This window comes from Nyctibius grandis, chromosome 7 (assembly GCF_013368605.1).
Source record: "Nyctibius grandis isolate bNycGra1 chromosome 7, bNycGra1.pri, whole genome shotgun sequence".
Classification (NCBI taxonomy): Eukaryota; Metazoa; Chordata; class Aves; order Nyctibiiformes; family Nyctibiidae; genus Nyctibius; species Nyctibius grandis.
The window spans coordinates 54,263,824-54,288,173 of record NC_090664.1 but is presented as its reverse complement, the minus strand read 5'-3'; the positions used below and the strand labels follow the sequence as shown (position 1 = coordinate 54,288,173).

The 24,350-nt window shown below is 49.2% G+C and overlaps 1 protein-coding gene across 1 annotated transcript; it reads left to right on the top strand.

The window, feature by feature from the left end:
• Nucleotides 1-23,314, top strand: LOC137665873 (cryptochrome DASH-like). Its single transcript, XM_068405337.1, has 14 exons — nucleotides 1-98; nucleotides 222-394; nucleotides 2,206-2,299; nucleotides 3,577-3,707; nucleotides 4,588-4,736; nucleotides 5,114-5,202; nucleotides 7,462-7,535; nucleotides 9,224-9,313; nucleotides 11,212-11,291; nucleotides 13,023-13,082; nucleotides 14,179-14,336; nucleotides 18,640-18,759; nucleotides 19,810-19,986; nucleotides 22,662-23,314. Exons 1-14 carry the CDS (start codon nucleotides 33-35, stop codon nucleotides 22,770-22,772), a joined length of 1,572 nt encoding a protein of 523 aa, XP_068261438.1. The 5' UTR covers nucleotides 1-32; the 3' UTR covers nucleotides 22,773-23,314.
• The last annotated feature ends 1,036 nt before the right edge of the window (nucleotides 23,315-24,350 follow it).

Below are 24,350 nucleotides of genomic sequence, written 5' to 3'. Positions count from 1 at the left end.
CCGAGTCGGGTGAGGCGGGACCGGCCGGCACCATGTCCGGGGCGGCGGGGACGGCCATCTGCCTGCTGCGCTGCGACCTGCGCACCCACGATAACCAGGTAGGGCCCGGCCGGCGGCCCCCCGGGTGTTTCTTTAGAAATAAACCCGCTCTTGGGTAGGCTGGGGGGAGGTGCGTGCTGCATCCTGCCCCCGAGAGCTGTCACGGCCCTCTCTGTTTCCAGGTGCTCCACTGGGCTCAGAGCAACGCAGATTTCGTTATTCCCCTCTACTGCTTCGACCCGCGGCACTACCTGGGCACCCACTGCTACGGCTTCCCGAAGACAGGGCCCCATCGACTCAGGTTTCTGCTGGAAAGCGTGAAGGATCTAAGAGAAATGCTCAAGAAAAAAGGAAGGTAGTTGAGAAAGCACCGTGCGAGTAACACGTCTATTTTCTTTCTCTTTTTCAATACATCTTTGTGCTGTAAGTCAAATCATGTCAGATACTCAGGGCTCTGATGATGGCTTATTTCAGAGAGCCACAGACCTTCTCTTAGATACAGCAGGTCACATACATAACCTCTGTTCAGGTGACCTGCTGTGGCATCTGCAAGGGGGCAATGAGCCATGCAGGCTGCCTGCCATGCGGGATTTTGCTTTCTTGAACTCAGATACCAGTGATGGGTGTCAGCCTTGTGTGCTTCGCTCAGAGTCCTGGCGACTGGAGATGTGAACAGCAGTCTTCTCAGATGTAGGCAACAACACTAGCCACTGTGGCATGTATCCTTCCTTGTCCCTAGTGGGTTTTCCCTAGGAGTTGGCCTGAGACAGACCAACATGGATCCCGGCTTGTGAGACTGGAGAGTTAAGTTTGCTCATGCCCTGTCCCGCTAAACCCAATCTCTTTGGTAGGCTACACTGTGGGAAGGGGTCTTCAGGGATTCCTCCTTCATTATGCCTTTAGAAACCATAACTGGGATAGACCAGGACCTGAAGGTCTACATGCTGAAGAATCCCATTACCAGATCACATCTGGCTTTGCTTAGCAGACGGTGCATCAGCCAGCCTGCCTTCTTCCAGAGCAGCGTAACAGTGGTAGTAGAAGCAAGAGGAATGGCTCTGGGTTTGCTGTGCAGTGTGGATCATGCAGATGGTGAATGTTCTAGGAGACTGAAAGAACTGATCAGTGGGTATCTGCCTCCACACTTTGCAGTGAACAGATTCAGAGCTGCTTGGATGGCACTGTGCTGTTGTCAGCGGCTGATAAGAGATTGGTCTCCTGCAGTGAGAGATGTGTGGTTGTGAATAGCCACGCTAAGACCTAGGCTCCACTTCCACAACCATGAAGTATCTTCTTAATGCAGTGGTAGACAGAAATCTCCTCCGTGTCCAATCTGTGGTGTTCCCTGGGCAGCTTGTTCTCTGCTTTTCTGTGGGAAGTAAGGGGAGCAACTCTCTCAGCAGCACCTCTTGCTCCTGCCTTCTTCAGACCCAGCCCATCTTTGAAGAAACTTTTCAATTATGCTTTAAATTATTCTGGCAAAAACACTGTACTACCCATTCAAGAAATTCTTCTCCAGCACAGGCCTCTTGTTAGATGACACAATAAGTGGGGGCAGGGGGGGAATGACAGGGAAAGGGACAGAGTCACGTATGAGGCTCCTCACAGAACTCTGCAACTACCTCTGACCAACTTTCTCACCACAGCTTCTCTTTTGGTCTGGTGCTACACAGCTGGGCAGTTGGTGAGGCTGTAAGGTAGGAGGGAAGTTTTGTTGACTCTGTTACGAACACAGCATTCAGAGGAAAGAATTCCTCTGCATAGTCCCACATGAAAGTGGAGAGGGGTCTGCCCACAGGCCACCACTACCTGTGAAGGGGATTGAAAGATGAATCAGTTCTTGAATCTCAGCCTTAGCGTGTTAGGATGAACAGATCTGATATTTACTTTTAGGTAACAGCCTGGCTTTCTGCTCAGTCATCCTTTCTAAGGCATCAGGCGTGGTAGGAATGTGTTTGACACGAACTCAGCTCCAGAGGCTTACAGACTGTGTTCAGTGGGTCCTAAAAAATGTAGGCTAGTTAAAACCTGTCTGTCTGCCTCCACATGCTGTCTGTGCTCCGTAGAGAACTAGTACATGGGTCCCTGGGCCTGGACTAGGGCCTCTTGTACACATAAATAACAATAACATCAAACCTAATTCAGGCCAATGTTTCGTGTTTGCAGTACCCTGGTTGTGAGGAAGGGGAAGCCAGAAGATGTGGTCCGTGATCTGATTACTCAGTTGGGCTCTGTCACTGCTGTGGCTTTCCACGAAGAGGTAAGGGAAATATATGAGTGACATCATTGTTAAAAGATAAAATTAGTTTGTGGAGGCTTCTTCCGCAACCAAATGGTGATGCAGATGCTGTGTGTTCAGAGCCTTTCTGGTCTGTGGTATTGTTAACCTTGGGGAAACTGGCTAGCTCCTGGGATGGGGGTGGTGTAGGTGTCGGGGTGGGAGTCCTTGCTGGATGACAGCAGCTATTTGTGATTGATCACTTGCAAGTGCTGTGTCTTGAGGAAGAGGAGTTTCTGGCAACTGGCATTTTGGGTCAGCTGAGTCCATTTCTCCTTTTGTTTGCATCAAGCTGCCTTTTCCTGGCACCTTCCTTGCACAGGGAGCTAGCTGCCAGGGGCCATTGTATGGAGTGTAGACAAGGCCCCTGCTGAGTTGACAGCACCCATATTTAGGCAGTTGCCCACCAGTGTGTTGAATGAAAGACGAGTCCGGTCCCAGACTGCTGATGGGGTTGGCATGTCAGTGACCTGTCGTCACTGAGCTAACTGAGTGCTTTGATCCAGAGCCTGCTGAATTCAGTGGAGGGCTCTGGATCCAAACCACTGTGCCTGGAGGCTTTGTGTACGCACACACATACGTATATATGTACATAGATGCTCTCAGTATTAGCAGAGTCTGGACCGCAGAGCTGTCTAATGCAGGAGTCACTCTGTGACCTGCACTGTGGGTATTCCTGCTGTCACGCCTGAGACCCTTATAACTTTGCAACCTACACATCCCATAGTGCCTCGTTCCATGCAGCACTAAGAACAGCCACAGAGGATCAGACAAAAGGCCTCACCTGACTCCACAGCCTTTTCCCTGAAAGTGACCAATAACAGATGCCCAGAGAAGACCACAGGAGTAAGACAAATCTGTAAAGATACTTCCTCGAATACTTTCCCAGCCTCCAAGAATCTGTGGCTCAAGGACTTCTTGAAACAGGAATGCTATCCTGATAATCCATAACCCTCAGTGGATTTCTTTTACATATACTTGTCCAGTCACCTTTCCAGGCCATGCAAACTTCAAAGACCTGCAACGTCCTACATCAAGGAGTCCTTATTCTGACATTGGCACTACTAATGGAGAGTGAAAACACTTGTTGGGTTTGGCAGCAGGAAATACTAAAGAGATTGTCTGTGTGTACCTCTCTTTAAAGGGATGAAGCTGAATGTGGAGATGAGGGAGGAGGGCCAGACCAGGGACCAGGCTCTGTGTGCATGCAGGAGTCGGGGCCGTGAAGCCGTGGCCTCACTGCATTTTGTTCTTCCTAGGCCACGCAGGAGGAGCTGGATGTGGAGAAGGGGCTGTGCCAGGTGTGCAGTCAGCATGGGGTGAAGATCCAGACGTTCTGGGCATCCACGCTGTATCATCGGGACGACCTTCCCTTCAGGCCTATTGCCAGGTGGGCTGCTCCGTGGTATCACTCACTCCTCCACTGTCCCATTTGTTTCTCACTCTGATGAACTGCACAGTAGGGGTCTTAGTTATCTGGTCCCACAGGGAAGGGACCCATTAGTCCATCTGCAGGTATGGAACAGTGCTGTCACGCTCAAACACATCAAGGGAAAGGGGCACATTCATCCCTCTGTACTAGTAGGATTTAGACTCTGATATGCATAAAGCCGAGGGGTTTGTTTGACCGTTTATTGAGGAACTGATTTCTCTTTGCCCTTCCACCAGCACGGTTTGGATACTCAGCCTGCAGTGCCCAGAGTCCTTGTGACATTGGACTGGGTTGCTCTGTTACCTCATCTGCCTAAATGCAGCTGCCTGTGACAGTAGCCCTTTTTGTGTGGACTCTTCATGGCTCCCTTAATAGTCACTTGAAGTGTAGTTGATGGAGTTGAGTGATTCAGGGTGTCTTATAGAAAATGTATAAAATGGGGCTGAAGAGTCGGGCCATAAAAGTGCCTGTTGCTCTCCATGGACTGAAAAGGCAGCAGGAGGTTGCAAATTTTCACATTGAGGTCAGCCTTCTGGGTAATCAGAAGTTAGGTGAGATACATCTGACCCTCCTGGGTTGCCCCGTCAGGACACACCTCAAATTGAAAAGGCACCACTTGCATCAGAAGCAGAAAGAAATTGGGTGAAGGACTGAACTTCCTACTGCTTAGCCCCAGGGGCATCTACCTCTATTGTGCCAGGCAATGTACAAACATGCATCACAAATATGTGCTCTGCTCTCAGGAGAGCACTTTCTGGAAAGCATCTTCCATCTGTGGAAGCTGTGTGGTGCTGGGTGGCAGGGCCAGGGTAGCCATCCTGCGCTGTTACCTGTGCAGGTTGCCCGATGTCTACACCCATTTCCGAAAAGCGGTGGAGTCTGAGGCGAAGGTCCGGCCAACCCTGCGGATGGCAGATCAGCTAAAGCCCCTGGCTCCAGGGGTGGAAGAAGGGTCTATCCCTACAATGGAGGATTTCGGACAGAAGGGTAAGAAAACTTAATTTGGCAGTTGCTCCCCTGAAATCCTACTGAGAGATGTCTCTTACTGAGAATCAAAACATGGAGGCCTCCCAAAGGCAGTGGTTGCCCTTCAAACTGTGACTAAGCCTCTGTTCACTCATACAGCAAATGAAAGTAAATTCCCAGCATGGAGGAGCTGCCCTGCAGCTGGGTAGAAAACATCCTCTTAGTCAGTAATTTTTAATATGTTTGATGTGGCCCTTGTTTTAAAGGAAGACCAGGACAGAATCTTTTATGTCCCGAAAGCAAACATCCCTACTGCTGAACATCCCTAGATTTTAAGCTCCCGACCTTTCAAGATGCTTTCCAAGGGGGTAACAAGCTGATGGTGTTTTCTGTGGCAGATCCTGTGACTGATCCACGAACAGCTTTCCCCTGCAGTGGAGGAGAGACCCAGGCTTTAATGAGACTGCAGTATTATTTTTGGGACACGGTAACTCTTACATTTCCTTGTCTGCATCCTCCCGCTTGTACATACAGCTGTGCAAGTGGGTGAGGCTGCAATTCACTTCCTAATAATATTTCCTTAGCTCCTGTATAACACTTTACAAAGGAGGGAATTAGCATTATTTCAGTTTTTCAGAGAGACAAACTAAACCAAAAAGAAGATATCCAGCAGCTGGGAATGTAAGCCAAATACTTAGGAACCTAGTTTAGTGGCCATCCCTCTTAAGTCTATTTTTCTATCAACTTTTGGGAATTGGGACAATTTTTTAGTTCCTTTACCTTGATTTGCCCTTTCTACTCTCCTGTCCCACATCATCAGCAATGTAGTTCCTCCATTTTGGAGGAGTGAAAAGTGGCCTGAAGGGCTTCAGTTGCAATTGGGGTGAGGAACAACCGACCCAAGCTGCTGCCCGCAGTTAAAAATAGTAGGAGGTTCCTAGTAGTCTGGTTTAAAAACTTACAGCCAATAATTACAGCTACTTCTTGCTCCCTTGCTTTGACGGAGTGAAGATGCTGCTGACTGCATTTTGTCTGTGCATCCTGACCATTTTTGAACCTCTTCCTGGTCTTCTTTGAGAAACTGCCTTAAATTTGCCTTGTGTGAATTTAGGCAAAGACACGTGGCTGGTTTCACAGAATCACAGAATCAATCAGGTTGGAAGAGACCTCTGGGATCATCACGTCCAACCATTGCCCTGACACCACCCTGTCAACTAGACCATGGCACTAAGTGCCATGTCCAGTCTTTTCTTAAACACATCCAGAGATGGTGACTCCACCACCTCCCTGGGCAGCCCCTTCCAATTTCCAACAGCATCAGACCCTGCGCAGCTTTGTGGATAAAGGAGGTAGAACCTCTCCAGCTGAGATGGGTTAAGAAGTGTGCTGTGTCCAGTCTGCTCGCTGGGACAGCCCCCAGGGGATTCTTTCACGGTGCTACAGAAGTTCCTGAGTTCCCTTGCTGTTGGGGAGCATTGTCGTGCATAACAGTGACTTGGGAAGACAAACGCCACATCCCCCTGCCCTTCCTCCTTCTTCCCAGCTTTATATGCTGAGCATGACGTCAGATGGTGTGGAATATCCCGTTGGTCAGTTGGGGTCAGCTTGTCCCAGCTGTGTCCTCTCCCAGCTTCATGTGCACCCCCAGCCTACTCGCTGGTGGGGTGGTGTGAGGAGCAGAAAAGACCTTGACTCTCTAAGCGCTGCTCAGCAATAATGAAAACATCGGTGTGTTACCAACGCTGTTCTCAGCACAAATCCAAAACACAGCCCCATACTAGCTACTGTGAAGAAAGTTAACTCTACCCCAGCCAAAACCAGTACCAGCATGCATAGCTTCTACTCTTCACAGAATCACAGAATCACAGAATCAACCAGGTTGGAAGAGACCTCAGGGATCATCGAGTCCAACCATTGCCCTGACACCACCCTGTCGACTAGACCATGGCACTAAGTGCCATGTCCAGTCTTTTCTTAAACACCTCCAGAGATGGTGACTCCACCACCTCCCTGGGCAGCCCCTTCCAATGTCTAATGACCCTTTCTGAGAAGAAATTCTTCCTAATGTCCAACCTGAACCTCCCCTGGCGAAGCTTGAGGCTGTGTCCTCTTGTCCTATCGCTACTTGCCTGGGAGAAGAGGCCGACGCCCAGGGGGCAAGTATCAGCCCATCTGATATTCTCCTCAACTGTAATATTCACTGCAAACACCAAAGCACGGAGGAGAGAGATGGTCAGAGGGTGCTGCTGTGGACTCTGTGCCTAACCCCCTGCAGCCCCTAGGACACCCCAAATTAGTTCAAACTAGCATACACCCCTACCATCCCCTTCAGCTGAGTGTCGGGTGCTGTCAGACGCTGTGGTTCTCAAACCCAAACGAGCAGCCACATGGAGAAGGTAACTGTCCGCCAGTCCCACTGGTGCTTGTAAGTGCATTATTGATCCAGAGTCAGGCGGGTATGAGCAGGGAGCAGCACAGCCGGGTTCACAGCTCTTGTAGAAAGAAATGTGCTACAGGCTGAAGTGGGGAGGATAGCTTGTGACATGCATCCCAGAGCTATAATGAAAACTGCTGGCCTGATTAATTCCTGTGCGCTGGAGGCAGTAATTTGGCAGCTCTGTAATCCTTGCAGGCAGCCATGAGAGGGAGCCCAGCTCTGCCAGATTGCCCTGGCTCCAGTATGAAAGAAAACATTTAGCAGGTTGCCTGTAAAGTATTAAAACGTTTTGTTCTTTTGCTCATGCAGAACCTGGTTGCATCTTACAAGGAGACTCGGAATGGTCTGGTAGGAATGGATTACTCGACCAAATTTGCACCATGGTAATGATTTTTGTTGTGAGACTGGAAGCTCCTCTGCTCCCATCCCAAACTGATGTTGCCTGTCTGCTGAGCGCTCACTGGGCATGGGTAGGGGTCTAGGTGTGATTCCTTTTGCCCCCTTTGTTGGGGTGCAGCAGCCTCAGAGCTGCTCTTTACTGTGCTTCCAGGCAGCGGTTCCTTGGAACATTCCCACAGTTAGGAACTGCTGAAGTGTGCCAAGAGCCCGGTGTTCTGGGAGCAGCGATGGGGACAGGGCACTGGAGGGACACACAACTTGGCTTTGGCTTTGTGCTCTTCTGTGTATCAGGGGTGGTTGAGAGTAGCCAGGGAAGAAGCTGGTGTTGATGGGGCTGTAGCAGAACTCGATCCAGTCCTGGTTTGCTGAATACGTGGGGCAAGTCCCCTCACCTCACTGCCATTCTGTTTTTCTGCGGGGTGAAGAGACACTTCTGATTATTCCTGTTGCAAAAGAATCGCTTGTTTGGGTAAATATGATGACTTCTAATTAGGGGTTTTAGTCTCTGGTGCTGGAAGGGGCAGAGTTAATTCTAGACTGAAACTGCAGCAGCAGAACCCAGTTCAGCCTAATGCTGAGAATACCTGGAGTGTTTTTCTGACAGAATGGCAATGTGAAACAATTTTCTGAGGCTGTTACGGGTCAGGATTTCTTATTTTCAGCTGGCTTTGTGCTTTAATGGTTGCAGTGGGTGGCTCCACCTGGTGGCACTTGGGGATCCTAGGACCACTGGCACTGCAGTTGTTCTGTTATTTGTGGTGGCCTCCACTCGAGTTTTTCCAACCTGGCCATTTGCCCAAAGCAGACAGTCCTGATCTGCCTGACCCAAAGTGTTTCTCTGTCAGATAATCAAAATCAGACCTGTTCAAATTGCAGCCACCTTATACTGGCCATTTCTAAGTGTCAGAGCTGGTCAAAAAGTAAGGAAAAACTCTTCCGGCCCTTTCCTCCTGTTTCCCAAAATTCATTAGAACATGAGATGTTACCATAAGCCCTAGTGGGAAATTGCAGTGAAATACATTTCTAGGAAAATCAAGGTAAAAGTTGTTCCTTGTCACCCTTTGCGATGGGGTTGGAGTCTACAAGCTCTTTCCTGTCTTGTACAGCGCTGACTTGGAACAAATGAAGGAGCCCAGTGAGCTGAAATTCCAGAGCTGGGTTTGTTTCCCTAGTTTTTCTACCCTGCCTGAGATTTTCAGAGAGTCACTTGCCTTCTGTGGTTGCTCGAATGAGAGACTCAGGTACTGCAGAAAAAGGAGCCCTGGGCATATGAGAAATAAGTTTGTAGTAAAAGGAGGGCTGTTGAACAGCTAGGACAGTCGAGCTGAGATCCATTTCTGGGTTTGTCATTGGTGCGCTAAGTCACCAGCTGATCAAGTCTTTTAGGCAAAACTTGTCAAACTTGTGTAAAAAGATTTATGTCAGTAGCTTGGAAACCCCTGTAATTGTCATGCGCTGGGAAGGGGAGGATTTTGATTCTCAGATGGAAGAGTTGCAAAGAAGTCACACAACTTGACTAAAGCCCTTTGGGAAGTCAGTGGCATAACTGCAAACCAAGCAAAAGTTTTCAGACAGCAAGCTCTGAACACAAACCTGCCCCTCCACCCTCTCCCCACAGACATCAAGCTGTCAGCCCTGCGTTGCATTCAGGACATCATTCTTCTGCTTTCAGGCTGGCGTTGGGCTGCATTTCACCTCGATATATCTATGAGCAGATCCAGAAGTATGAAAAAGAGAGGACGGCAAATCAGAGCACATACTGGTATGTCCTTGCATGATCAGCGTGGCTTGTTTTCTCTGAAAAGGAAACCAGCATCTCATGCACAAGAGAGAGTAATCTGTTAACTTTCTTCTTAATTAATGTTTGTTTTTCCTGTGCCTGCTGTCTGATTCCTCTGGGTTGCATTGCAGTTCTCTTTCAGTATGGATTTATTAGTCTGCCTTTGACATACAGAGGCTTTAGGCACTTTATAAGTAAAGATTGTTAATGCTAGTTGTCATTGTTATTGCTGGGAAATTGTGGTTCATGATTTTTAAAACTGATCTCTGTAAATCATCACCATCCCTCTCTGTATTGTTATTATGGGCTAGATGAGAAGGAAGAAGAATGGTGTACAAATAAAAGCCAAAGGGTTTCTCGCGCCAAGGATATGAGCAGGGTTTCACCCAAAAGGCTCAGTGACTGTGTGACACGTGGTGTCAGAAGGACCTCTGGCCCCAGTCGAGCAAATGGCCCCGTGCTTGCTTGGCTGCTTGACCCTGACCACAACACCACGGCAAAGGGGAAGAGGGGACTGGGAAGTGGGCTTACTGCATCCTGCCTTGTCACCCGTGCTCTTCCTCACCCCACTGCTGGCTGCTTGCCTGCCTGCAGGTTGTCCTGAAGGAGCCTACGGGAGAGTTGAGGTCAGTGTATCCATCGCTAGGCTGGCCTTGAACTTGCTCGTGCACTCTGATCTGCCCAGACGCTGTGAATTAGGGCCTGGTAGGGAGCTCTTGTGGAGAAGCAGGTTCATGTTAGAGCCTGGCCTAATACTAGACCTGAATGGGAAAAAACACAAACCAGAAAGTCTGTGCAAACTGTAGAACTGTGTTTTCATATTGGTTTGTTACATTTGCAACATATTGACCAGCACAGTGGTTGGTGAAGAACAGGCAGAACATTGCCAACAATTCCAGTCAAAAGACTCAATTTCATTAAAACTCAAGTGAAAGATAAAATATCGACCTTTTGCCTGGTGAAGTGTATGCTTTTTTTTTTCTTCAAAGACAATTAAGAGAGGAAAGATTTCAAGAAATGAACATACTCATGTTTTTCTGTCTAATAGCCAGCCAGCCTGCCTGCAGCCGGGCTGCCATGGTGATCTGAGCATTTTAAAGTGATAAATAATTATTAAAAAAGCTGTCAAGCTCCCAGGCACTGCAATCAATTGTACAGTGAAGTACAGGTTGTGGTGACTGCACATGAGGGACTGATTGAACCTCAGTAGCATGACACTAGTTAGCGTTTGGACAGTGTCTTGTTTTGTAATCAGGTTTTCCAGAAAGATCTTGAAAGCCAAAACATCAGCTGAGCAGAGTATTTTGAATATGCCAGAGAGCTGAAGCAGGTCTCAGAGGCTGAGGTGCCAACATTTTATAAGAAGCGCTTTTTATATAAAAGTTTTTATAAAAAACTGTCTGTTTTCTGCGGGCCTAGCACCTGATCTCATGAGCTAGACCACTGCAAACCCAGTTTTGAAAGGTGCTTTAAGCCCCTTACAAAGGTTATGACTTAAATCAATGCAAAGCTCTTAGGAATGTGCTGACATGCTTGCTCATGCGGAAGTGTGAAGCTGAATCAGGTCCTCGCCCTGCTCTTTGGAGAATTACATCCCAGTAGGGACAGATGAGAAACAGGTTTCTTGAAATTCTGCTCCTGCACTCGAGTTAAGGAAAGCTCCCCAAGTGATTCATGCGAAGTTCGCTTTTGCTGTAGTCATCCAGGTGCACGCTAGATAAGTAGGCTTGGGGCAAGAACTGGTATCATGGGAAGGTGTGTGAAATTGCTCCTTGTGAATAAACCTCACAGTGTTAATGATGGGTGCTAGGGAAGCAAAATCCTAATTCAGTAATTTTATCTGACCCACAGTGAAATACAGATATGGCTTTGTGTTTTAGGGTCCTGTTTGAACTGCTGTGGCGGGATTACTTCCGATTTGTGGCCCTGAAGTATGGCACAAGGATTTTCTCATTAAGAGGTGTGTATGGATCACCGTAATATCACCTCGTATTATGACCTACGAGGAACGGCTGAGGGAGCTGGGGTTGTTTAGCCTGGAGAAGAGGAGGCTCAGAGGTGACCTTATTGCAGTCTACAACTACCTGAAGGGAGGTTGTAGTGAAGTGGGAGTCGGCCTCTTCTCCCAGGCAACTAGCTCTAGGACAAGAGGGCACAGCCTCAAGCTTTGCCAGGGGAGGTTCAGGTTGGACATTAGGAAGCATTTCTTCTCAGAAAGGGTCATTAGACATTGGAATGGGCTGCCCAGGGAGGTGGTGGAGTCACCATCTCTGGATGTTTTTAATACAAGACTGGACATGGCACTTAGTGCCATGGTCTAGTTGACATGGTGGTGTCAGGGCAATGGTTGGACTCGATGATCCCAGAGGTCTCTTCCATCCTGGTTGATTCTGTGATTCTGTGATTCTGTGATATTTGGAGAGAAAAGGTACAGTCTTACAACAGGGAAAGTAAGAGAAGAGGCTGTCGGCATTGTGTTGTACCGATGTTCTTCTCCTAGCGCTTGTGTCACCACCCTGGGATGTTGCAGGGGACTTACTTTTAGCACAGAAGTGCCTCAACACCACGGTGCTGGATACTGTGTAGACACCAAGACTTTTGCCCCAAATCTGATTAGATACGGGGAGTGTTACCAGCATGTAGGTGAGAAACAGCAGCACGATAAGAGTAAAGATGCTGTTCCCAGAGATGCTCCACCTTTGGAGAGAATCCAGGCTTCGGGCTTGCCCAAGTTCACCGGAGAATCTGGGACAGAGCAGGAACTGACCCAGCAGCATGAATCCCAAGACACCAGATATTCCTTCTGCATTGCACTACACAGGAATCAGAGTGGGATTAAGCTCCAGACCTAGTCACTTACGTGCAGGTGTCTACACATGAAATGAGAATCTGAACTCTCAGTGCAGCAACAAATATCTAGTCCATATAGTCAGGAAACCCTACAGCTGATGCCTGTGCTGGGTGAGCTGTTCTCCATGTGATGTAGCTGCCCACACCTAAGCACATAGCACTGTTTTAGATGCCCCAGGGCTGTGTGCCTGGCATCCTGCCTGTGTCACGTCTGCCAGGCCTATGTGCCTGTGTGGAATCTCAAATGGGGCTGGATGCCAGTGGTGGGCCTAAGGTCAGATGTCTGGAGCCAGAGCTGAGTTGTCCCTGCTGCCTCCATTCCACTGTACAGAGGACTGTAAGTGCCACTGGACCCCTGCAAACATAAAGGCATCCCCCTCATCTGTTTGTACCCCACTGCAGAGGCAAAGTGTGACTGAGGACTTCTGCCAGGTAAATCTGGGTTTAGTATCTGCTACAGAAACGGATTTCAGATAAACATTGTCCCGGAGTAAAATTGAACAAGAAAGTACCAGCTTGGGCCAGGAGCACATCTCCGGGCACTTGTGAGGTCTGAGTCATTTTTAAAAAAAAAGAGCAAACACCAACAAAGCAAATAATCAAAATCCGTTGGGGCTTAAGCATCCTCCCTGTGCGCAAGACACCCCTTTGCGACACTCGAAAGGAGGAATGTTCATCTCTAAACCTTTGCAGAAGGAATGTGGCTTGTTTGTAATACACTAGGGCTAGCTTCATTCTGACATCTTGTGTCAACCAAGGTGCCTCTGGCTGTCATTGTTTTATTAATAACTGCCTGTGCCAGCATTTGTCTTCATTAGCGTTAATTTTTTTTCCTCAATAGGGCTTCAAAGTAAAGAGGTCCCCTGGAAAAAGGACCTTCAGCTCTTTGACTGTTGGAAAGGTCAGTAGGAACCACGGGTTTGGCTCAATGTGCTTTTGGTTTCCGCGTGTCTGCGTGCTAACGTGTGCCCTAATGCTGACTCAGATTTACACAGGGGAACTGTCAGCACAATCAGGCCCCGTCACTTAAACTGGTACCACCAAACAGGAATCCAGCCCCTCAGTTTGGTGTGGGTGCAGGATACTTGGCTTCCCTTCCGAGACTGAGCACCACGCAGGAGCAGGCCCAAGGGGTACCACGAATGGCCAGGCTCTGTCGGGCTGGTACGTGCTTTCTGAGCTGCACTGCAGAGAGATTTTTCTGCCCAGCTGGAAGTGTTTACGACCTGTGGATCCCTGTTCAGTCACACAGAGGCTGACCAGCTCTTCTTACCAATGCTAAATTGTTCTTCCAATTGGGTTTGGTTAGAAGGTTAGAAAAGCCTTAGAATAAACCACATCTTTTGCTGTGCCACAGCCTTTGAATATCCTTCCTTTTCTTTAGCTGTTATAACTTTGTTGTCACATGAATAGCAAGCATAATATCTCAAATCTTGGAGGGCCTAACAGATTAAAGTATCAGAATCAGTGAAATAAATACACACTCTATGTCTTTGTTCACATTAATGCCATGTGTGTCCATTTGCACACAGGTGCAATGAATCTTCTCCTTAACAACAGACAAGGCGCTCTACTTTTTAGGTACTAACCCTCGGGGGCTTGTCCAATACATCCCTCTCTGCTATTAGTCACCTGTCAAGAATCTTTCCATTCTTGGCCCATCTCTATTGTGTGTATATTTATTTTGCTCTGCAAAGTTCCCTGTAATCCACCTGATTAATTGTTTTTCCAGTCTGAGATTTTTTCTGTACCTTGTTTTTTCCTTGCCAAAAATTCTCCTCATGTTAATTTTCAGTACAATTTCCCATTTAATTTCTAGTGGATCTTAGTAGCTGCAGGCCAGCTAAACCTCACTGAAATCTCTCCCTGCGGCTGTACCCTGGCACTGTCTTACCTGACAGCCATCCACTTGGATGGCTGTGAATGCATGACCACAGGCTGGTTTATGAGTGTCCAAAAATGTCACCATGTCCCAGTGCTGGCTTTTGTCTCTGCAGAAGGCAAAACAGGGGTTCCTTTTGTCGACGCCAACATGCGAGAGCTGGCTGCGACGGGCTTCATGTCGAACAGAGGGCGGCAGAATGTCGCCAGCTTTCTCACCAAGGACTTGGGTCTGGACTGGAGGATGGGGGCAGAATGGTTCGAGTACCTGCTGGTAAGATTGAACCCTTGTGTGTCTGGAGTTGTTTGTGCTCCCTGCTCTGAGTGACAGACAGGAGGACAGCTCTGCCTCATAAGGAAGGATACAGAAGATGATCAGTGATTTCCAGGCAGATATAAAGGGCATGTATATACTGCCTGCATGGTATATACTTCCCAAAGCTCACCTAAGACAAAGGGGTTATGCCACAGTGAAGCTGCCATCAACCAAGATGTAGCTAGGAAGTTTACAATGATAGTTTTGATCCTCCGTCTACAGTTTTAGCCAGAGATCTGTCATCCTTGAGAAAATTTTCAAGCATGAATTATGTTAACAGTGCTCTGATTTGCTCACCCCAGAGGCTGGGGAGGAGGGCAGCCCAGAAATAGAACAGAAAAAGAAATGTGTGCTGGCCACTGAAGCCAGTGTTGGCACAGCATCTTTGCATTGATCGCTGTGGACAGGGAATTCATCTAGTCAAGAACAGGCGAGTATGGACAATAGCTGGATCAGCTTCCAGAGAGCTCCACCCTGGCTCAAGGCATCCTTCTTCATCCTGGTGAGTCACAGGCCTCCCTGCCAACTGGAGCACCAATCTGTTTCTCATATGCCCATCAGCAGCCGTGCAAGCTCAGTTAAATAGCTGGGTTGCTCTTACGTCCTCAGTCCCCGTAGCTTCTTCCTAGGAAGGTCTGAACAGGCTGGCAGCCCTCAGTTCAGAGGCACGGGCTCTGTGCCTCCGTACAGCTCTGTGTGTCTTTGCTTGGTTGCCATTATCTGGAGATACTGATGGAGAGACCGTCAGTAGCACCAAGCTGAGCAGTGAAAACTGAGGCTGAGGAGGTGATAATCTGCATTTGTTCTTCACTGGACCGAATGGTACAGACTGAAAAACATCAGCCTCACATTAAAGATCTTGTCTGTAGGATACAAGAGGCTATTGGTAATCAGGAAGCTTTCTGCTCACTTGGGATGGCTGGAGGTACAGAGGAATCCCAGTCACCTCGCCATTATCTGCAATTAAAAGAGCCTTTTTTGTGAATATGATTTCTTTTTGAGCTTCCTTGGAGCTGGGCTCTGACATGGCTTTGGCTGTGGAGATCTACAGGAAGTTCTGAGTGCTCTTCCCATTGCTGTGCCTCACACCAGTGCTGTGAGCAGTGGTGGGCTTGCACAGTAACACAGTGCAGGACTTGTTCAGGATCCTCCAAAAAGTGGTGTTGGTAGCTCCATGCCCTGCTGCTTTTCCAAATCAGAGTGAGAGCCTCCAGCACATGGCACCAGAGAACTTGTATAGGAAAAGTGGTGGCCTTGGCCTTCGTATCCTGCCTGGAATTTGGGATGGGAAATCTTACCTTGAGTGTATTTCTTCTGCAGTTTCAGTGGGTTGTACAAGACAGCCGATACCCTGCGTGCCCTAAGCTTCGTAGCAGTGCATTGCCAAGCAGGGGCTGCATTTCAGTGTGGACCATCTAACTGCTGTAGCCTGAGTGCGTTGTATGTGACACGCAGTGGCCCTCCAGAGGAATGGTACAGCACACGCAAACGCACAAACGCATCTGCGCGTGCCTGTCCTGCAGAGTGAGCCACGAGGACCCTTTTGAATGTTTTGTAGTATCTGGCTTTTGATGGCGTCTATCAGCTATGGCTTTTAGAGCAGTTACAAAGGTGACTTCATTTCACAGAGAGGGCATCTTGCTTCATGTGCAGGCAGGCCTCGTACTCAGAGTCACCAGCTGATTAAGAGCTGGAAGTCAAGAATTGAGGCTTTGCTCTGACGGGCGGGCAGCCTGGCCTTCCTCAGAAAGGAGCTTTGATCACTCTGCAGTCACACTCAGAGGGCCACGGGAGATTCCAGGTCTGATTCCCCAAGTGAGGAAGACCTGGAAGGTCTCACACTGGAAAGATGCTCCCTGGGTTACTTACCTTTATTCATACGGGCATGAGTGTGACCAGCCTTGCTGGAAGCAGGATTTGGCGCTCTGCACTAGCCCTTTCATCTCGGGAAGCCTGAGATGCTGACTGCCACTGTAGGCTGGCATGGCACAGGCTGATCCTTGTGCCCTTCTGTCCCTTCCTTTCAGTTTGTGTCACACTGATATATTGCGTGAGAGCTCTGTTTCTTGGTGGCATCCCAGAGTAACATACAGGAGCCATCAGTTTGATGGGGGAGAGATGGCTGTAGAATTGGTAGAGGCCAGTACAGAACTAAAGCTGGTCTCACTTGCCTCCACAGAGGGAAACCAATGCATTTTCCATCTCTGATACTTCCAGCAAAGGCCCACAGATAGTTTGCGTGTGCCTGTGAAGAAGAGGGTGTTTGTCATCCACACCAGACAGGCAGGGAGACTAAGGCAAGCTCTCTGCAACCCGCTGAAGCCAGGGGAAAGGCCAGAGACCTCTGGTGTCCTGAACAGAGAATATCTCGGCTATGATTTCATTCACAAGGTCAGGCCCCAAGGAAAGGGAGAGAAACAAACAGAAGAGAATGCCAGGAAGGGGCAAGGCTGAGGGGGAAATGAGCCTGCCTCCTCTAGTCCCCCTTGGATTTGCCCTCACCTCCCACACAGGCTTTCCTGCACGTTAATGGCACAATCAGGCCTCCGATGGCATCTTTCTTCTCCTCCTTATCTCACCGGCTGAAGGAAGTGCTGCTGGAAGGGGAAGCCTGGTGCCCAGGGAGCATAGCTGATCACCCCGACCCCAGCTCTGGGCTGGCTTTGCAGAGAAAGGGGAAGGGAGCTTGGCAGAGCCCCTTCCCCTGTGCCTTCTGCCCTCTGGGTGTGTTCAGCTCCCCACTTTAAGGGGTGGCTGAGATTTTGGGAGTATCACTGTGTGGAATGGTTGTTGCTGCAGCTGCAGTAAAGGGAGAAGACAACAGCACTGAACCTGCTTAGTGATGTGTCTTTGCAAACTCTGCTGCAGCTGCTGGCGCTTTCACAATGCAAACACCTCTCCTAGGAACTCCTGGAGATCCCACACCCCGTTTGCTATCACTGCCACTCCCCTCCTGAGCTAGGTTGGAATTGTCCTACAACTGGAAAGCTTCTGATGTTGGATTTAAGCCACTGTCTTTTCGTTTAGCCCACACCCGGGGCTAAACAATAACAGTTTATCTCTCACCCAATGTCCCTTCTCCAACCACAGAAGGAAACTAGGAAAAAGAGGGAGACTCATGGGTTAAAATTGAACAGATTTAATAAAATAAACCAATAAAAATTATAACAGAAAACACACAAAAATATACTTAGCTACAGAGTTGCAGCAGGTTGTTCCAGGAATACCAATCAATGGGAGGGAGGGAGGGAGGGAGGGAGGGGGAAAGAGCAACAACAAAACCAACCCCACCTCTCCCCACCAAGCCCTCCCTTTTATGGTGAGCTTGATTGTTAATGCTATAGAATACACCTGTGGGCCAGCCTGGGCCAGCTGCCCTGCATTTAATTGCTAATGGCCCTGATCACCATGGCTGGCCACAAACAAACAAAATCCCGATGAAACCAGGACAGCCACCTTGCCCAGCTGAAGAGCACTCAGACTGAACCATGTTCTGCTCTCATTTGTGCCTGTTCCAGGAGCCGTGCTCCATTTTACATAAGCATCCTTGAGAGCTTGTTATTTGTTTAGATGTAGAATAACTTGGCGATGTGCAGCCTACTGAGTACGTCACGAGAGCTCTAGTGCTTCCCGTAGTAAAGCACCTCTCTCTGCCAAGTCCCTGTGAGTTGAGGCTTATTGCCTGATGAAGCTTGAGTATGGCAGGGAAACGACTGCAGTGTTTGTACTGATTGCATCTTCATATGCTCTGTGTGGCCACTGCGTACAGTCTGAGTTAGATTTTTCTCCAGTCTGCCTAATAGGATCTGCAGAGGTGATTTGGTTAGTCTGTGGTCTCTGGGTAACCAGTCAGGAAGAATTTTCTCACATTTGAAATGTACTGGACTACTGTTTCGTGGAATATGAGGACTCAGAAGCTTGGGCTAGTTGTCATGAAGTCTGCCAGAAAGAGAAGGATTTTTTTTTAAAAAGAAGGAAACTGAGAAAGACTTTGGTTGGACTTTCACCTATCTCATGGACCTAAGGACCACAAAGTGAAGCAGCCTGGGCAGCTGATCCCAGCTGTACAGAACAGCCCTGCAGCGTGGTCCTCTTCTGAGCCCGATGGCTGTACCTACATGGGAGAACTCTGACTACCCTGGTGTGGCCAGATTGATTCTCATGCAAGGAATTTTCCCCTTGAGATAAGGGGTGGATGGGGAGGGAAGATTCACCAAGGGCCAGCCAAGCTCTTCTTACTGTTTCTCCCTCTGTTCTCAAGGTGGATTACGATGTTTGTAGCAATTACGGCAACTGGTTGTACAGCGCTGGAATTGGCAATGACCCACGGGACAACAGGAAGTTTAACATGATCAAACAAGGCCTGGATTACGATGGCAATGTGAGTCTTGTTGGGCTGTCTTACAACGAATAGTGTGGTAAAGCGTATGTGATAGTTTCAGGGAACGGAGGAGATCAGTCTGCTGTGGGGACACTGCTGCAAAACCAGTTCTGTGATCTCCGTGCCAACGGTCAGGCAGGTTCCCCATTGCTGTACAGGAAGATCTGATGTTTACAATCTGCTGCTGTCCCCAAAGAGGCTGTGCTCTGTACGCCTTCCCTGCCCTGCCGTTGGTCTGTGTGTTCAGTGTTTCATCACCATTTCTTCCGGTTAACAGCCACATCCCATCAATACCTCACACAGCCATTTCCTTGAGCACAGAGCAGCTTCTTGGAGAACTCAGAAGTGATGAGAGAGACTGAGCTGCTCACATGGCACCTTGGGAGGTCCTGGAGAGTGGATTAAATGTGTGACTCCTCTGACTCTCCTCTGTAAGTGGTGGGAGCAGATAAATCGCCCTTTCCATGTGCTTAGCCAGTGTTCACATACCAGATTACCTGTTTCCACCCTATTCCTTAGCTTCATGGCAGGCTGGTGGTGTTGCCTTTCAGCGCTGTAGCTGGCAGGACTTTGCAAGGAATTAGAAATTAGTCCTAATAGGGGACACAGCAGTAGAGTTAATGGGAGATTTGGGGGCAGGGGGGTTCCTCTTGCCAAGCACAGAGGTGGGTATGCAGCCTAGCTAGTCACCCTAGATACCTTCACAGTCACTGGAAAGAAAAAAAGGACGTCTTGGGAGTGACTTCGTCGTACTGTGTCCTAAATAGGGCAGGTGAACTGTACCAAAAACCCCCTCTGTCTCCCCCCGCTGCCTGCCGAGTGAGCCTGGGAGAGGAGCTCCAGTATCCCTGTCTCTCTTTTTAGGCACTAATTCTCAGTAGAGGGTTTAACAGGAGGGGCTAAGACTTGATAGAGGTAACTGATGCTGCAGTACATCTGCTTCTTTACCTGGAAATCAGGCTTCTTTCTTTCATGTTAAGAAAGACCCTTCCAGGGAAGCACTTAGAGATTGTTACTGAATGGATCCTGTCCTGTTGGTTTTGTTTGCAGGGGGATTATGTTCGGCTGTGGCTCCCAGAACTACAGGGCATAAAGGGAGCAGATATCCACACCCCTTGGGCACTGAACAGTGCTGCTCTCTCCCAGGCAGGAGTAACCCTAGGTGAGACCTACCCACAGCCAGTTGTGACAGCCCCAGAGTGGAGCCGACACATCAGCCAGAGGCCCGTGAGTACTGGGAAGGTTCCGATGGGGTGGGAGGGCTCCAGGGAGCTGCTCTGCGTGTGGGAGTGGCTGTGAATTCTGCTCTGCTTTCTCAGGTATAAAGGGAAAAAATTGCTTTAATGCCAAGTCCTGCTACCTCACAGCAGAGGATGGTTCAGCTCTGCCCAGGGACTGTGCAGCCAGGGTTATTTAGCTGTGTCTGTCCTACTAAATTAAACAGGTCTGAGGCACAAGCCCAAGTACCGACCTCCAGTCATCCAGACAGTTATACTGTTGGTGTATTCCCCAGCATGATTTTTGCCAGGGACCAACAAGCACCTTCCAGAACCGTGTCCAAGCACAATTTGAGGGTACCACGTGCTAAGGACTCTCACAAAATACAGTCTTGACAAAGCCACCCAACATCATATGGACATAAACTATGCCGGACCAGTTGGCTTTAGGGCTGAAGAATGAACCCATGCATGTTTTGTTTACTATTTTATAGACGTCTCTTCTTACTCAGGTTTTTTCCTTCTGGATCTACATAGTGCCAGATACGAGTGGAGAGATGGGGTATCTCTGAAGGCCTCCACTGGCCTAACCACCCCCTGATGCAGATGGACAGAAGGGAGCCAAGGTTGATGCTCAGTTTCCACTCTGTTCATGAGGTGGAACTCCTACCATGCTTGAGTGCATCCAAACTGGAGTCAGCAAGACCAGTAGATACGGGGACTGGCCTTGCACTTTGTTTTTTGCGTGTATCTGCTCTTTGGAATGGGGACAGATTAAGACGTGGATACTGCAACATGTCAAGACTTGGATCTGCTGTCTGGGCTGCTGTTCTTGGAGGGCACGGATATGGAAGGAGAGTGCTCTGTAGGTCTGGGTGGGGTCAGTGGTAGTGGAGCTGGAAGGGAAGAAGGAAATGGATGTAATCAACAGTTGTGTTTTTCAAGGGGTTTTCAGCATTTTGTGTTCCCCCATACATCCTCCCTGCCTCCTCCTGAGTCAGGATACTGTGTGGAAGCTCAGATTTAGTTGTAGTATGTTCAATGAAGAATGAAGCACGTGTCCATTTTGGGTTTGAATCCCAAGGTGCAGTACCGAATTTCTCAGGCCAGATTCCTTTGCCATGAGTGGAAAGTTTTGCAGAAGCAAAGCCTTCCGCTTCGGGACGTGCTGTTGAAGGGCCTGGATGTTTAAGCGTGCAACTAAGATCAGAGGAAGGACTCTCTGAAGGACCCCTTGGTGAGACACTGGTTTGAGGCAGTGGTGAAACCTGAACCCAAAACACTCCTCTGCCAGGCAGGAGTTCCATTTCGATCAACTTTCCAGCTCACCTGGGGCTCTGTGGGCCTGCACTGCCACACAGTGCTTGTGAAATCTACAACTACCTGAAGGGAGGTTGTAGTGAAGTGGGAGTTGGCCTCTTCTCCCAGGCAACTAGCGATAGGACAAGAGGACACAGCCTCAAGCTTCACCAGGGGAGGTTCAGGTTGGACATTAGGAAGAATTTCTTTTCAGAAAGGGTCATTAGAGATTGGAAGGGGCTGCCCAGGGAGGTGGTGGAGTCACATCTCTGGATGTGTTTAAGACAAGACTGGACATGGCACTTAGTGCCATGGTCTAGTTGACATGGTGGTGTCAGGGCAATGGTTGGACTTGATGATCCCAGAGGTGTCTTCCAACCTGGTTGATTCTGTGATTCTGTGAAATTAAAATTCTCCCAGGAGGGATTGTTGGCCCAATGTTATTGAGGCCTGGAGAAAAACCTCTCCCCTCAGCCCCCCAAAAATGAGAATCAAAATACCTTTGAAAATACAAGCCCACATCTTACGAGAAGCCCTAGTTTCCTAAGTCCAAGCTGTCCCTGTTTAGCCCACGTCCGGGGCTAAGCGATAACCAGCTGTTCTATCACCCAGTGACCCCTCCCCGGCCGAGAAAGGGATTGGGAAAAGGAATGGAGACTTGTAGATTGAAATGGAAACATTTAATAAAATAAGAAAACCAATATTAATACTAATGCTAATATAAAATACACAGAGTTACACTCAGCCCATGTGGTGGTCGTGAGCGGTGTGCTCCCAGCCGTGAATGCCTGATGTCAGACACTGAGCACCACAGCTCCAGCACCAGCACGATGGCCACAGCGAACGGGAGAGCGGCCTCGGGAGCAGAACGGCGGGCGAGACCCTCCAGGGGTGGCAACCACTGAGGAGACAGGGGGCTGTCCCCAGCAAACTTTCCAATTTATAGTGGACATAACATTTATGGTACAGAATACTGCCGTTGGCCAGCCTGGGCCAGCTGCCCTGGTTTTCGCTTCTCCTGGCTTAAGCACCTGGCTAATGTGAAACTGCTCATGGCGTTGATCACTAGGGAAACCCACACACCATGGCTGGCCACCAACTAAAACAAAGTGTCTCATCACCTTTGATCCCACCGTATCGGGTGCTGCAGTCTCCTCAAAAGTGCAGCTTTTCCGAACAGAAAATCAATTCTATGATTCCGTCCCAGCGCAAGCAGGACACAAGCCTCGAGCTGTGCCTGTCAGGCCTCCCCTCCTTTCTGTGAACTTGGGGGTCGAAGTGCCATGTGCACGTTTTTCTGATTGATACTGGGTGTCAAGGCTGCTTTGTGGTGAGATTCACTCTGCAGCACCAGTAAATACCTCCCTGTTCATCTTTTCTTTGCAGCAGGGAAGAAGCCCCCATCCCAGGGGCAGGAGGGGACCCGCACACACGCCAGCGCAGCACAAGGACAGAGGGATAGATTTCTACTTCTCTCGCAAGAAAGATGTCCGCTGAAGGCTGGCCAGGTGCCTGCTGGAGAAGCGCTCAGTGGGAGCTTTCAGTGCTGAGGATGCCAGGATAACAATTAACCTCCTTGAACCAAGCCAAGGATACAAGTCTGGTGACGGTAAAGTAGGGATCTGCCTCTTCAGTGTTCCCAGGGCCATGAGCGAGTGTGGATATTTGGAGGCCGAGTATTAGCCCTGAGTGTGGTGGTGGGATCTTGGATTTGCACAAGGCTGGCGCCGAGCTCTGTGGCAGTTCACCTGCTGCTCTCCAGGAGCGGCCGCCCTTCCGCGCCGAGGGGCTGACTCGCAACTCTGTAAAGCCCCTTGGTTGAAAGGAGCTGTCTACCTAATATTAATTAACCAAAACGGCGTGGCCTTTCCGTTTGGAGGAGCTGTGGCTGCTTTTCCAGTGCCTATTGCTTTGCGCTGGTGCTTTTACAGCTAAATTTCTACTTCTCTTTATGAACTGGAGCAGCTGGTTTATGTGGCAGGTGTTCAGTCAGAACTCCTTCTAGTGAACTTTCTTAGGCTAATTTTTCATGATTTAAAGCTTCAAAACTACCCATCATTGTGCAATTAAAAGTTTTTCTACTGGAATATTTTCTCTTCCTCATTTCCACAGAGATCCACAGACTGAGTGAGACATCAGAGGACATTCTTTTATGTGTCTCCTACAGTACTTTGGAGAAACAGTAAATTCCTCTTGAAAACTACCCTGGAGTCCTTGCAGCCCCCAGGTTGGTTTTGGTACCAGCCTGGAAGCTGGAAACTCTTCAGTTCATAGCTGAGAACTGTGCTTTGTACTCAGCAGCAGCGACCAGTCTAAGATGGTTCCCGGGCCATTTTAGGCATTTTGGTTTTATGCAGAATGTTGTCCTCGCTGGAAGCGTTTGGGACTTTGGAGACAGCCATATTTGTGCTGTCGCGGAGCACTGTCACCCGACGCACAGCCCAGGGTGGAACTCCTCCATCCCAAAAGCAGCCCCCTCTCTGGAGATGGGACATGGCTCCGGATTTATTACCACTAGGGATCCATTCGGGCCTCTTTTGTAAAGAATACTACTGTAAATCCCTTTGAACACTTACTTGGGTAGATGGGTTCAGGACCAGACTGAGAAAAGAACTGCCGTGGAACACAAAAACAAGTTCTTCTACCAAAAGGTGACAAACCAAGTGATTTTGGACACATCCTGTCAGGGCCATGTTAGTAATCCCACAGTTGTTATCAGAGGGCTGGACAGGAATGTAGCCATCATGGGGTGACTTTGGGGGGGAATAGAGGAAAACAGCCTCAGGGGCAGCACTGTTCCTTCTGTGGCAGAAGCATCTCCCCCGACCCACACCACGGGTCCCCCGTGTCCCCGTCCGGGGCTGTCCCGCGGCTCCGTTAAGGACCCAGCGTAGCCGGAGGCCAGGGCGGCAAACCAGCGCCGTTCGCCTCCTTTGGAGACAGCCCGGCCCGGGCACCGGGGAAGCGCCGGCCCCTCCGCACCCCAAGAGCCGCCCCGGTGCCCGCGGCGGGGAGGGCGGGCAGAGCCCGGCGGGCGGGAGGCGGCGGTGAGGCGGGGCGAGGCGGGGAGCGAAA